A 12,905-nucleotide genomic window follows, 5' to 3' on the forward strand; every position below is an offset into this window, starting at 1 on the left:
CTGCGCTTTTTTCCGCCTAGACCAGGGATCGGCAACCCAAAATGTTGAAAGAGCCATATTGGACCAAAAATGCCTGGAGCCGCAAAAAATGAAAAGTCTTGTATAAGTCTTATAATGCAGGCAAATGGCGAAAGGCAAAATGTCGAGAAAAAAGTCGAAATGTCGAGGAAAAAGTCGAAATGTCGAGGAAAAAGTCGAAATGTCGGGGAAAAAGTCGAAATGTCGAGAAAAAAGTTGAAATGACGAGGAAAAAGACAAAATTTGAGAAAAAAGTCAAAATTTCGAGAAAAAAGTCAAAATTTCGAGAAAAAAAGTCAAAATGTCGAGATGACATTTTGACTTGTTGAAGTACAATCTCGAGAAAAAAGTCGAAATGTCGAGAAAAAAGTCAAAATTTCGAGAAAAAAGTCAAAATGTCGAGAAAAAAGTCAAAATTTCGAGAAAAAAGTCAAAATGTCGAGATGAATGTTGAAGTACAATCTCGAGAAAAAAGTCGAGAAAAAAGTCAAAATTTCGAGAAAAAAGTCAAAATTTCGAGAAAAAAGTTGAAATGTTGAGAAAAAAGTCAAAATTTCGAGAAAAAAGTCCAAATTTCGAGAAAAAAGTCGAAATGTCGAGAAAAAAGTCCAAATTTCGAGATAAATGTTGAAATGTCGAGAAAAAAGTTGAAATGTCGAGATTAAAAAGGAAAAGAAAAAGGAAGAAAAAAAGGAAAAAAAGAATAAAAAAGAATAAACAAAGAAAAAAAAAATTAAAAAAAGGAAAAAAAAGGTTAAACATTTTTGAAAAAGCTCCAGGAGCCACTAGGCCGACGCTAAAGAACCGCATGCGGCTCTAGAGCGGCGGGTTGCCGACCCCTGCCCTAGACTTTCCACCCCTTTATGTATATAGTCACCAAAACACACTAAAAAATATCAGCAAACAACAACATGCCCTCTTAGCAACGACTCACCTGCCGTCGTGGAGGTAGAGCTGTGGTGGGAGTCCAGACGGCTGCGCGACCGGGCTCTGCTGGGTGCCGGCCGGTGCAGGCTGGGCGGCTGCTGCTGCAGCAGGAGCAGTCACTGTTTGGTTTGTCTGAACTGGTGTCTGGCCAGGTTGGGCAGGTGCTTGACCTGGCTGAGTGGCCGTTTGGCCTGGCTGAGGAGCCATTTGGCCTGACTGGGTGACTCCTTGGTTTGGCTGGGCTACAGAGCTGGGCTGGGTCTGAGGGCTGTGTTTCTGGGTCATGGGGCTCTGCTTCTCTGAGCTGGGTCCAGAATGGGAACCTGCGATCAACGGGAGGTGAGATATGACTACGCCTGAGTAGCTCTAGAGGAAAGTAAATGAAAGATACTGAAAAATTAAACATGTTATTGATGTTCAAGACTGCCGTGCTGATCTCCGAAGCTCCTGAATCATGTGCTGCTTTTGTTGAAGAAACTTTGTAACCTCTGTTAGACCGTCTTCATGACCAAAATCTATTTGAGAACATCATATCTCTCCTGTAAAACCTTCCTCTTGTTTAGATAACTATTTACATGGTTCTAGTTCTGCCTTTTAAGATCAGTAATCTTAATAGTTTTTGCATGTAAGGCTCTCTTTGGCGAAATTGAGGATAATATAGTCAAATAAGGCAAATAAGGCTGATTAAGTTGGAGGACAAAAAAATAAATGACTAATGATGCAACTTTTGCTTTAATCTCTCACACATACCCTTACCCTCCTCTGGTATGATGTGCAGTGTGACTGTTAGTCCGGCGTCTTTAATAAGCTTGACAATATCTGCGTGTGGCATGCTGATGATGGACTGTCCGTTTACAGCCAGGATCCGGTCGCCCACCTTCAGCTTCCCACATCTGTCCGCGGGGCTTCCTTCAATGATGCGTCCAATTTTATGGGGCACAGCTGGAGACAGACGACAACAGGACTGTCATCAGGGATTTTGAGATGACGATGTCAAAACCACACAGTCACATTTAACATTTGATTTTATCAGGAGCCTCAAAGGTCATGACTGTTTAACCAAGCTGACACTATTTTAAGTATCGTGATAGCGAACAGTTGGGTGGCTTTAGTGGTCATATCATTTAAAGCTGCAAATATATGTTTGTTTTTCAGTCTTTATCACAGATCTATAACAATAACATGTAAACAATCACATTTTAGTTTCCGTTTAAGCTTTATTTAAGACATTAAAAAAATCCAGCTTCAATAGAGAGATGGTTAAACATACAGCATCTAGGGGTGGGCAAAAATATCGATATGGCAATATATCGCAATACTTTTCCAGCCGATTCAATATCGATATTAAAAATTTGAATATCGATTTTTTTTTATTTATTTATTTTTTATATTTTTTATCCCCGATCTTTTTCCCATTATATCACCCAGTGCTCCTACCTAAGTGACAGTCCTGGGCATTGCCACTCTCTACCAACCCTGGGAGGGCCCTGCACTGAGCTCAGGTTTTATTTCACGTTTTATTTCATTTTATAATTTATTTTTTATATAACACAATTGCCTGTCCTTAAAAAATGAAAAATAATGGACAGAGGTTCATTTATTTATGGATTTATATCTATACTGACTGATCACTGTGCCTGTCCTAGGTTTTAGTACCCATCTTTCTTGTGTTTATTATCATTTGCCACATAATTAAAGCAACCTCATACTAAATTTAATGTTAATTTCATATGATGTAAATAATATGAAAAACATATACAAATAAGTTGTAACTTTAGCTTGTATAGTTATAATAAAACATTGTTTTGACTCAGTTTGTCCCATGAATTGTCACTATAATCTGATGAACGTGCAACTCGGATTTTAAGATCCATCACTATCATCTGATGTACATACAACTTGGATTTTAACATGTGTAATGCATTTTTAAATTTTTCGGTGAACTATGTAGAATATAATAATTGGGATATCGCATAATCGGGATATCGCAATGTGTATCGTATCGTGGCTCAAGTATCGTGATGCGTATCGTATCGTGAGGTCCTTCCCAATACCCACCCCTAACAGCATCACATCCTAAACCAATAATATTGGGATGTATACTGTTTACTAGATCTACTTTTCCCAAAACAATGCAGGAGCCTTTAAATGAGTCAAGGCTCCTGCATTCCTTTGGGAAAAGTAGATCTAGTAAACAGTATACATCCCAATATTATTGCCTTGACTCATTTACATGACTTTAGGCACACAACGTTTTTAAACAGAATAGTATTTAATAGAATAGAAATATGAATAAAATCAGAATACAGTAATTGTTCTGATGAATCAAATTTCACATTTTGCAAACAGTGCTCTTAGGAAGAGTGGTCACAGGGCTTAAAATCATAAATTGTGTTTAGGAGCAGCCTTTGGAGCTCTATATGGATAAAAATGAAGGTTCAACTCACTGATGACTGTGGTGTTCTCTGGCCGATTCAGAGAGCTGATGATCACAAAACCGAAGCCCTCGTTCTCCTTGCGGTGAATGACCACATCGCTGGTTTGCAGAGCAGATCCCTCTGCGGGCGATGTGACGACGGGGACAGCGGCGGCTGCAGGGCCTGAACCCGAGGCAGCATCACTCCGCGGAGAGCTGTGCTGCGTCGACACTGATCCCGGGCTGCGTCCGTTCACTGGGCAAGGCTCGCCTAAAGGAGAAATAAAATGGTGTGTAAAACATGACTGACCTAATCACAGTGTTTGTTGTGATTTAAGCTGAAACCGCCTAAAGAGAAAAAGAAAAAAAGACACACAAAAATGTAGAGCTACATTGCTAAAGATGAAAACAACTAAAAACCGACATGGAACATGTCCTCACCAGGCATCAGCACTCTCCTTCTTACAGTCAGGCTGACTTGACCGTTGCGAGCAGCGGCGTGCATCAAGTCTATTACGTATTTGTGCGGTTTTCCAGCAACCACATTTTTATCCACAGAAATGAGCTCATCCCCAGGTCGAAGCCTTCCGTCACGCTCAGCGGGAGTGTTCTCTATTATAGCGCCAATAACAATCTGTTAAAAGACAATCGATATTAGCAGCGTACATGGAGATGAACGTGACGAATCAAAGACAGCGCAATTCCACAACAACCTTTTTTTTGAGACACGGTAACCTTCGTGACACTGATCTGTCTCACAGTTTGCATGCTGTTTTACAATGAGGACGTGTTAGCAAGGCGTTACTTCAGTATGGGAGGTACAGAGCGGGTAGAGGGTCATGGTGCTTGTGTGTAAGTCGGCATGTGTCTGAATGGTACGTTGGCCGAACCGTGTGAGACGTGGGTAAGTGCAGGTCAGATGAGGCTGGTGAGTATGAGGTTAAATATGTGTGGTCCAGCCCGTCCCATACGAGCCTTGTCACGGGCGTCCGGACTCACAGCCTGCACGGCCTCGTCTCCCCCCAGGATGCGAAAGCCGAACCCTGTCTTCTCCCTCAGTAGGTGCACCTCAACCTCTTCATACTCTGGACCTGGAACACACACACACCACATAAACAGGAACTGTTTGGTTTTTTTCTTGCTATTAGGAATGGGAGATATTTTACCGTTCACGATAAACCGTCAAAAAAATTCCCCACGGTAAGAATTTGTCATATCGCGGTAAAAATGATAAATTCCTGTTGATGACGTTTTTGTGTAAAGCCGGATTTATCGTTCTGCGTTAAATCCACGCACAACATACGTGAAGGAAGGAAGGAAGGAAGGAAGGAAGGAAGGAAGGAAGGAAGGAAGGAAGGAAGGAAGGAAGGAAGGAAGGAAGGAAGGAAGGAAGGAAGGAAGGAAGGAAGGAAGGAAGGAAGGAAGGAAGGAAGGAAGGAAAGAGATATATAAAGATAATTTGTTGAAATTTCATGAAATTTGTTGAAATTTCATGAACTAGTAGACCATAGTATTCTGCAAATTATGTTTAAAGCTCATAAAAAAACTTTACCAATCATCATTCAGAAAAGAAAGTATAACTTAAAAGGAACAGATATTTTTATAAAACCAAGATGCAGGACAAAATTGATGGAGCGTTGTGTTTCTGTGAAAGGAATCAATTTATGGAACAATCTGAACAAAGAAAACAAAGAATCCAAATCAAACATTACATTCAAAAGAACAATTAAAACCTGTATGTTAAGGAAATATAACGAAAAATGTTGGGTTTGATTGACATACCCGTAGGCGGTGGTCATTTTATTTAATGTTATTTTAATTTAATTTAAGTTGTTTTTATTCACTTAGTTGTTTTTTTTTTATTATTATTAATTTATGTTATTTGTGAAAGGGGCAGATCAGATAAGATTCTTCTTCTTTCTGCTCCCTTTTCATTCATAAGTTAGGAACATTTGTATTTGTGTTTGTATTAAATTGTTTTGTTTTTTGAATGAAATAAAGAATAAAATGAAATGAAATATGAGCCAGAAAGAAAGAAAGAAAGAAATGAGCAAGATAGATTTGATAGATTAGATAGATAGATAGATAGATAGATAGATAGATAGATAGATAGATAGATAGATAGATAGATAGATAGATAGATAGATAGATAGATAGATAGATAGATAGATAGATAGATAGATAGATAGATAGATAGATAGATAGATAGATAGATAGATAGATAGATGAGGTTTTTGTGTAACAAACATGGCGGATCTGAGTCATTCCAGTTTTGCAGTACAGGTGCAACTCATTTAATTGTTTTTTATTAATTCAATTTAATTGGTGTAGTTTAGTAGCATTCAGTATTCTTTTAGAGCAGTGTTTCTGGGGCTTTCTGGGGCTCCAAAGACTGGTGATAGATTTATAGTTACAAAGGTGGAGTTGAATTGGTATTTTTTTTATCGTCATTTTTATCGTTATCGGGATAAATGCCAGAAATGATCGTGATACATTTTTTAGTCCATACCGCCCATCCCTACTTGCTATACAAATAATACAACTGAAAATCAATTTGACTCACGTCTGCTCTCGTAAATAGCTCTGGACTTCTCATAAAGGTCGTAAGGGTCCGGTCTGTTGAGGTCAAAGCCTTCAGTGGAGTCGGGCACAGACGTGCGGTGTTGGGGCTGGTTTGGGAAGGGCGTGCCAGCCAAGACGGGGCCGGACAGGTTTGCCTGGGGGCTGCCATGCGGGTCCCACTGCTCCGTTAGCTGGAAGAAAAGCACCAACAGCAGATGAGCAGTTTGTTTTCTGTCATGTAGGTTTACAGCCCACATTCTGCCTTAACTATTTCACATGGACCTATCACTCTGCATAACTTTTACTCGTAAGGAGGCAGCAGTTGCTGAACTTCTCCGTCTTAGACACAATCATGTAACTGCAGAAACTAAAAGATCTATTGCACTCCCAGCAAATGTTTTAATCTTACATATAAAACACATATAAAAACAAACACGGATACAATATTCAAACTTCAAAAAAGAGCAATAAGAATTGTAAATAATGCGGCCTTTAGAGAATCAACAAACCCACTCTTCATCAAACTGAGAACACTCAAATTTAAGGATCTGGTCGACTTCAAAACTTTACAAATCATGCATAAAGCAAATCATCATCAGTTGCCACAAGACATCCAGAAGTTGTTTCAAATAAAAGAAAATAAACACAATCTCACGGGAATATGTAATTTTAAAAAACAACATGTACGAACAAACATCAAAACCCATTGTGTATCAGTGAAGGGAGTCAAATTGTGGAATAACTGTAAAGATGAAATGAAATCATGCAAATCACTAAGTAAGTTTAAACAAATCTTTAAAAACACTACTCTTAATGGATACAAAATGGAAATGGACACATGAACTGACAGCCAATGACCAAAGTTGCTTGCTCAGCTGAACCACTTTTTCTTTTCTTTTATGCTTTTCTTTTGAAGTTGTGTGAAATAAAGAAACGGTAAAAATAGAACATTAGAAGGGGTAGGACTAGAAAAGTTTTTTGAAACTTCATCCTACACCCTTTCAAACAGGAAATATTTATTTACATATAGATTTGTCTCTTTAATTTGCTTTGTTTTGCTTATGGTTTTCTTTGTTGTTCTTTGTTTTTTATTTTTCGGTTTATACATTTTATTCATTCTGATTATTTTGTTTTTGTTTTAACCTGTTTGAATAAATAAATAAATGAAAATGAAATGAAAAATCTTGTACTTATTAAGTATACTGTATATATTACACACTAAAAAACAGCTCTGGCCAACAGCAGATGTGAACATGTTTTCAAATCAATATTCAGTCTCTAAACTTAAATGATGTGACATCCATTGCTTCTGTCTTTGACAAGAAAGAGACTTGACTGTACAAAAAGCCACAGGTGCAGGTTCAATCCGAAGAGCTTTCCTACAGCAGTGGGAATATGAAATCTGATGTCATGCAACATTTCTTTCAGGGTAACACACCATGAATGACCAATGAGGCTCTAATGCCCAGTGATGACACACTTGTTTTGGTTATTGTACCTGTTTTGAAGCTTTCCATGGAGAAATATGGCCTAAAGAGGAAAAAGGAAAAACATAGTTATCACAGAGTTATCACACACAGTTAGCTGGGGTCATGTTTCTATTCCATTACCGAGATCAAATGCAATGAAAAGAACTTGTATGTACAGGGCCATCTCACAGTGGAACAGGTTGCCATTTACCATAACTAAAGCAACAAGCAGAGACAGTTTCAAAAAGCAACTAAAAAGGTTATTTTTGGGTACAGACATAAACAATGGTTAATATATATGTTTGATATACATTTTGTGATTTATTGTGTGGAAAATACAGCTCAATGTAGTTGCAGGTTGTGATGGTTACCACGGTCACCACTACAGTGATGTTGCTGGTGTAATGATGTGGGTGGGGTTGTGGGGGGGTTAATGGAGTGATGTAATTGTAATTATTTATGTATTAAGTTTTGTATTCATACATTTAAAATGTAAAGTACTATAGGAAGTGTATATATGTATAATTGTGCTTTTATATGAATGTATTTTAATTTTCATGGACCCCAGGAAGACTAGTTGGCCTTTTGCGTCCGCTAATGGGGATCCAAAATAAAAAACAAAACAAAACACACACACACACACACACACACACACACACACACACACACACACACACACACACACACACACACACACACACACACACACACACACACACACGCACGCACACACACGCACACACGCACACGCACGTATCTACAAAGTTTACTATTGAGATAAAAAACCCAAATCATCTTTACTCAACAAGTGTTCAAAGTTCTCAGGTTCCTGATAATATTTTCTTCTGCTTTGACTTTATGTAACTCTTCCCAAAAGGTTTTGGTTGTTGCATCTGTTTACAACATAATTACATCATTAGCAGTAGGCAAGTGCAGCTAAGAAAGACACAAACACACACTCTTCGCTGTAGGTTTTTGCATGAAGAAACCAGGGAGCGTTAAATCTGAACAGCGGCCTCAACCAAACAACTCCCCTGTGACTCTTCATTCCAGTACATCTGGGCTGCTAAGACCCCAAAAAACATCCATTTATTTATTACATTCATTTAAAGATTAAGTTTGAGCCTCTACACACGTAGAGAGAAGCACATAAACACACACAAGGTCCCACAAGGTCTTCAATGAATTCTTCAACAGACGTGGGTGCTTGTAAAAAAATCTTTCGGGAATTCTAGCATATTTAATATTTATTCAGTTTACGAGGTTTCCTGTGAAATTTCAAAAAGTACTGGGAGGAATATTGTTATGGAATTACTCTCCCAACTACATGCATTTGCTGTTCAGATGGGTGCAATGAAGGCCAGAGTGCTTAGCAACTGAGCAGAGTGGCAGAGAATCAGTAGGTGAAAAGAGAGTTGATGTCCATGTTAAGTTTTATTTTAGTACATTTCATACCCAGACCTCTTCCAAAACATCTTTCCTACCCAATAACACTTTTCCAATTGGAAAACAAATGTCATCTGTACCTGCCAGATCTGGAAAAAGGAAGAAGATGAAGAAAATAGAGACAAAAGCATTGCTGCATAAGAACGCCATAGGTATCAATAAGGGCTTAAAGAGCACTATCCATGGTGCTGAAATGATTCATCACGGTGGCAGCAGCAGAGGGAGGGCTCTGTGGGAGTCTGGGAGTAATAACCACATTCTGCTGGGAATACAGGCCTTTAGGGAAGCCTTAAGGATTTCTAATAAATCACTCTCAGAAAACTTCCCTTAATGGCTCACTGAAAGAAAAGAGAATAAGCTAAAGGTAATTGTCTATATTAAAGAGAACCGTCATACCCAGAGATGCATGTCAGCTTAATTTAAATGCTAATGTAATTCACCAGCATATGTTTCAGATGTGTGATGAATTGCAAATGAATGACTTCTAGAGAGTCTTCATGTGGCCTCTCTCAACTCAGTGGTCAGGCCGTCTGGCGGGCCGGCCTCACAGACTAGCCCGCTGAGATCTGGACGGCTCTCAGATTCGGCTGATTGGTTTGTGTGGCTCAACACCCACTACTTCACAGTCTTGATCTGCATCCTCATTGGCGCTGTAAAATGTCTCTCGTCTATGGCTGGCTCTGCCTCAAACTGGGACGTCAAGGGACGGACCTGTGAACACGACCAGAGCTCAGCAGAACCCTGGCAGAGTGCCCACACTACGGTGAGAGAGTCAGACTGAAACATGCAGACACACAGTCACACATGCAGCAGGACTCTAGCACCATGTGTCTGTTACAGGCTGCAATAACGCCGTCAGTCACACATCTGAAGTCATGAAGTCAACTTACATTTATTTGAATCAGTGATACTCTCAACTAGGTATGGGCGGTATGGACTAAAAAATTGATCACAATAATTTCTGGCATTTATCCCGATAACGATAAAAAATAACGATTAAAAAAATACCAATTCAACTCCATCTTTGTAACTATAAATCTATCTAGCTCTCAGATCCACCATGTTTGTTACACAAAAACCTCATCAACGGGAATTTATCTTTCTTTCTTTCTTTCTTTCTTTCTTTCTTTCTTTCTTTCTTTCTTTCTTTCTTTCTTTCTTTCTTTCTTTCTTTCTTTCTTTCTTTCTTTCTTCCCTTCCTTCCTTCTTTCCTCCTGCTCTCTCCTTCTTTCTTCCCATCCTCTTTTCTCCCTTCCTTCCTTCTTTCCTTGTTTTCTCCCTTCCTTCTCCCCTTTCCTTCCTTCCTTCCTTTCTTCTTCTTTCCTTCCTTCCTTCCTTCCTTCCTTCCTTCCTTCCTTCCTTCCTTCCTTCCTTCCTTCCTTCCTTCCTTCCTTCCTTCCTTCCTTCCTTCCTTCCTTCCTCCCTCCCTTCCTTCCTTCCTCCTTCCTTCCTTCCTTCCTTCCTACCTTCTTTTTTCCTTTCCTTCCTTCTTTCCTCCTGCTCTCTCCTTCCTTCCTTCCTTCCTTCCTTCCTTCCTTCCTTCCTTCCTTCCTTCCTTCCTTCCTTCCTTCCTTCCTTCTTTCCTCCCTTCCTTCCTTCCTTCCTCCTTCCTTCCTTCCTTCCTTCCTACCTTCTTTTTTCCTTTCCTTCCTTCTTTCCTCCTGCTCTCTCCTTCCTTCCTTCCTTCCTTCCTTCCTTCCTTCCTTCCTTCCTTCCTTCCTTCCTTCCTTCCTTCCTTCCTTCCTTCCTTCCTCCCTCCCTCCCTTCCTTCCTTCCTCCTTCCTTCCTTCCTTCCTTCCTACCTTCTTTTTTCCTTTCCTTCCTTCTTTCCTCCTGCTCTCTCCTTCCTTCCTTCCTTCCTTCCTTCCTTCCTTCCTTCCTTCCTTCCTTCCTTCCTTCCTTCCTTCTTTCCTCCCTTCCTTCCTTCCTTCCTCCTTCCTTCCTTCCTTCCTTCCTACCTTCTTTTTTCCTTTCCTTCCTTCTTTCCTCCTGCTCTCTCCTTCCTTCCTTCCTTCCTTCCTTCCTTCCTTCCTTCCTTCCTTCCTTCCTTCCTTCCTTCCTTCCTTCCTTCCTTCCTTCCTTCCTTCCTTCCAAAAATCAGTTTTACACAAAAACGTCATCAACGGGAATTTATCGTTTTTACCGCGAGATGACGAATTCTTATCGTGAGGAATTTTTTTGACGGTTTATCGTGAACGGTAAAATATCGCCCATTCCTACTCTCAACATAACTCCTAGTTCTCAAACATGTGTAAACATTCTTGACATTTTAAGCATGTGAATCAATCTGAAGGGACCTTGTTCTTTTTCTCATCTTGCAGAGAGGAGAAAGAAACGGATCCAGTGAAACTCCTGGTGTGTCAGGATGATAGCCCCTGTGGGACTGGTGTCTTGTGTTGTTTGACAGAAACTGTTGTGGCTGAAGGAAGAGATGGCATCATTGTGGGAAAGGAGCAATCTGTCATTCAGCTCAGCATTTGAAAGAAAATCAGTTTCAAGCTCCATGTGCCTTTATTCAAACATATATCTGTACATGTACAAGGGACTATGAGTGATTACCAAGTGCAGGGCAATCTAATTTGTTTATTACATTTCAGTATCCATTTTAAATGCAGTGTCTGTGTGAGTGTGTCTTTGGCTAACCACCAGGGGGCAGACGGTGGCTCTGGATGGTTAAAACATGCTCAAATGGCATAACATAAGGCCTAAGCCTCTAATATATACATCTGCACACACAGCTGCACACACTGCTATATTCTCTGCTCCAGCTGAATTAAATAAGTGCCCTGGACCAGTGTGCAGAACATCAATTAGCTCTAATGCAAACAAGTTACTGGGCGTAACTGAACACAAGGTACAAATTCAGTTCGCTTGGCAGTGAAGAGGTTTGTCATACATCTGCATACTATCAGCTAGAGATATGAAAACTGCTGTAAAAATCAGCAAACCACACAGCACTAATCAGGTAGTTTCAACAATCAGAATCGCTAAGAGCTAATGGACTATATGACTTCTCCGGTTTCTATAATGATTCCGTAATTAGATACAATCCACTAAAGGGTGATGCAAACAAGAGCAGGTCTATAACTCATCTTTAAATTAAATCTCAGAAACGATCTAAATGATCTCCTGGAAGTTGACTCCTGAGAAACCCAAATCTGAACGACAACAGTGAACATGCAGGGTGGCTACAAGGCACACTAAAAGCAACACATTAGTTTGTAAATTTGGCCTCTTTTAATGACTTGAGAGCAATTAACTTTCATCCATAAGGTTGGGCAGCGGTGTGCATTTAATCATTGTGTTGTTAAGTGTATGTGTGTTTGTCAGGTGGCCAAGGGCTCAGTGGTATAAGCAGCCAGGGGAAATTATCAAGTCAAATTTTCACCTCTGACCAGAACACCTTTTAGAGAATTGGTCCAAGTGAATAAGTCAAACAAATAAAGCTAACACTGTGCAATTTAATTTCTTCACAGGTGTCCAATTTAGCAAGAGACAGAAAAAGTCAAACCTCCCCACTATAAAATGATGTCAGTCAACCTTCCCATAACTCAAATCATCCCAATTGTCATTTTGAGCATGTGCAGAATATACTAAAGATGGCAAGGAGCATCTGATGACAGTACAGAGCTTGTTACAATCAGCATGTGACAGGTGTTGTGGGATAGGAGAAGTCCTAAATAATATAATAACATCATATTTAAAGTCGAGGATTAGGTTATTGTTAGCAAGCCACACAGACCCCGACAGAAACACACATCAGATTTGATCAGTAGCCATCCCTCATCCCAACTCAACAATTCATTTTACATCTGATGCCCAGTATGGTTAAACACAGCCTCTCTTTCAGGAGTAGATTTATGAATGCTGCCGATAAAACTGCATTTGGAAAACACCAAGACTTTTTGACTGTTTGTTACCTGTAATAATAACATTTTTCCAAGAAGTCATTCAAGTTTCTTGATCAACACATCGAAGTATTTGTACTACGAAATGCATCTGAATTGTTAAAAGGCATCACAGTATAATAATTTCCCCAGCTTTGCACAACGAACAATGAAAATAAA

At 39.6% G+C, this 12,905-nt stretch overlaps 1 protein-coding gene across 11 annotated transcripts in view; it reads right to left on the reverse strand.

The window, feature by feature from the left end:
- The window catches only part of LOC133444346 (membrane-associated guanylate kinase, WW and PDZ domain-containing protein 2-like), a 116,863-nt gene that overhangs the window by 7,345 nt on the left and 96,613 nt on the right, over positions 1–12,905 (reverse strand). For 6 of the 11 annotated variants that reach the window (XM_061722070.1, XM_061722068.1, XM_061722065.1 and 3 more), the window contains exons 12-18: positions 7,422–7,453; positions 5,925–6,114; positions 4,337–4,452; positions 3,803–3,995; positions 3,393–3,632; positions 1,696–1,887; positions 953–1,268 (exon numbers count right to left, since the gene is read on the reverse strand). In XM_061722070.1, the coding sequence (XP_061578054.1) occupies positions 953–1,268; positions 1,696–1,887; positions 3,393–3,632; positions 3,803–3,995; positions 4,337–4,452; positions 5,925–6,114; positions 7,422–7,453 (1,279 nt within the window). The remainder of the gene's footprint in view (positions 1–952; positions 1,269–1,695; positions 1,888–3,392; positions 3,633–3,802; positions 3,996–4,336; positions 4,453–5,924; positions 6,115–7,421; positions 7,454–12,905) is intronic. The other 5 variants (XM_061722067.1, XM_061722075.1, XM_061722074.1 and 2 more) reach the window with 2 other exon arrangements.

Source organism: Cololabis saira, chromosome 5 (genome assembly GCF_033807715.1).
Source record: "Cololabis saira isolate AMF1-May2022 chromosome 5, fColSai1.1, whole genome shotgun sequence".
Classification (NCBI taxonomy): Eukaryota; Metazoa; Chordata; class Actinopteri; order Beloniformes; family Belonidae; genus Cololabis; species Cololabis saira.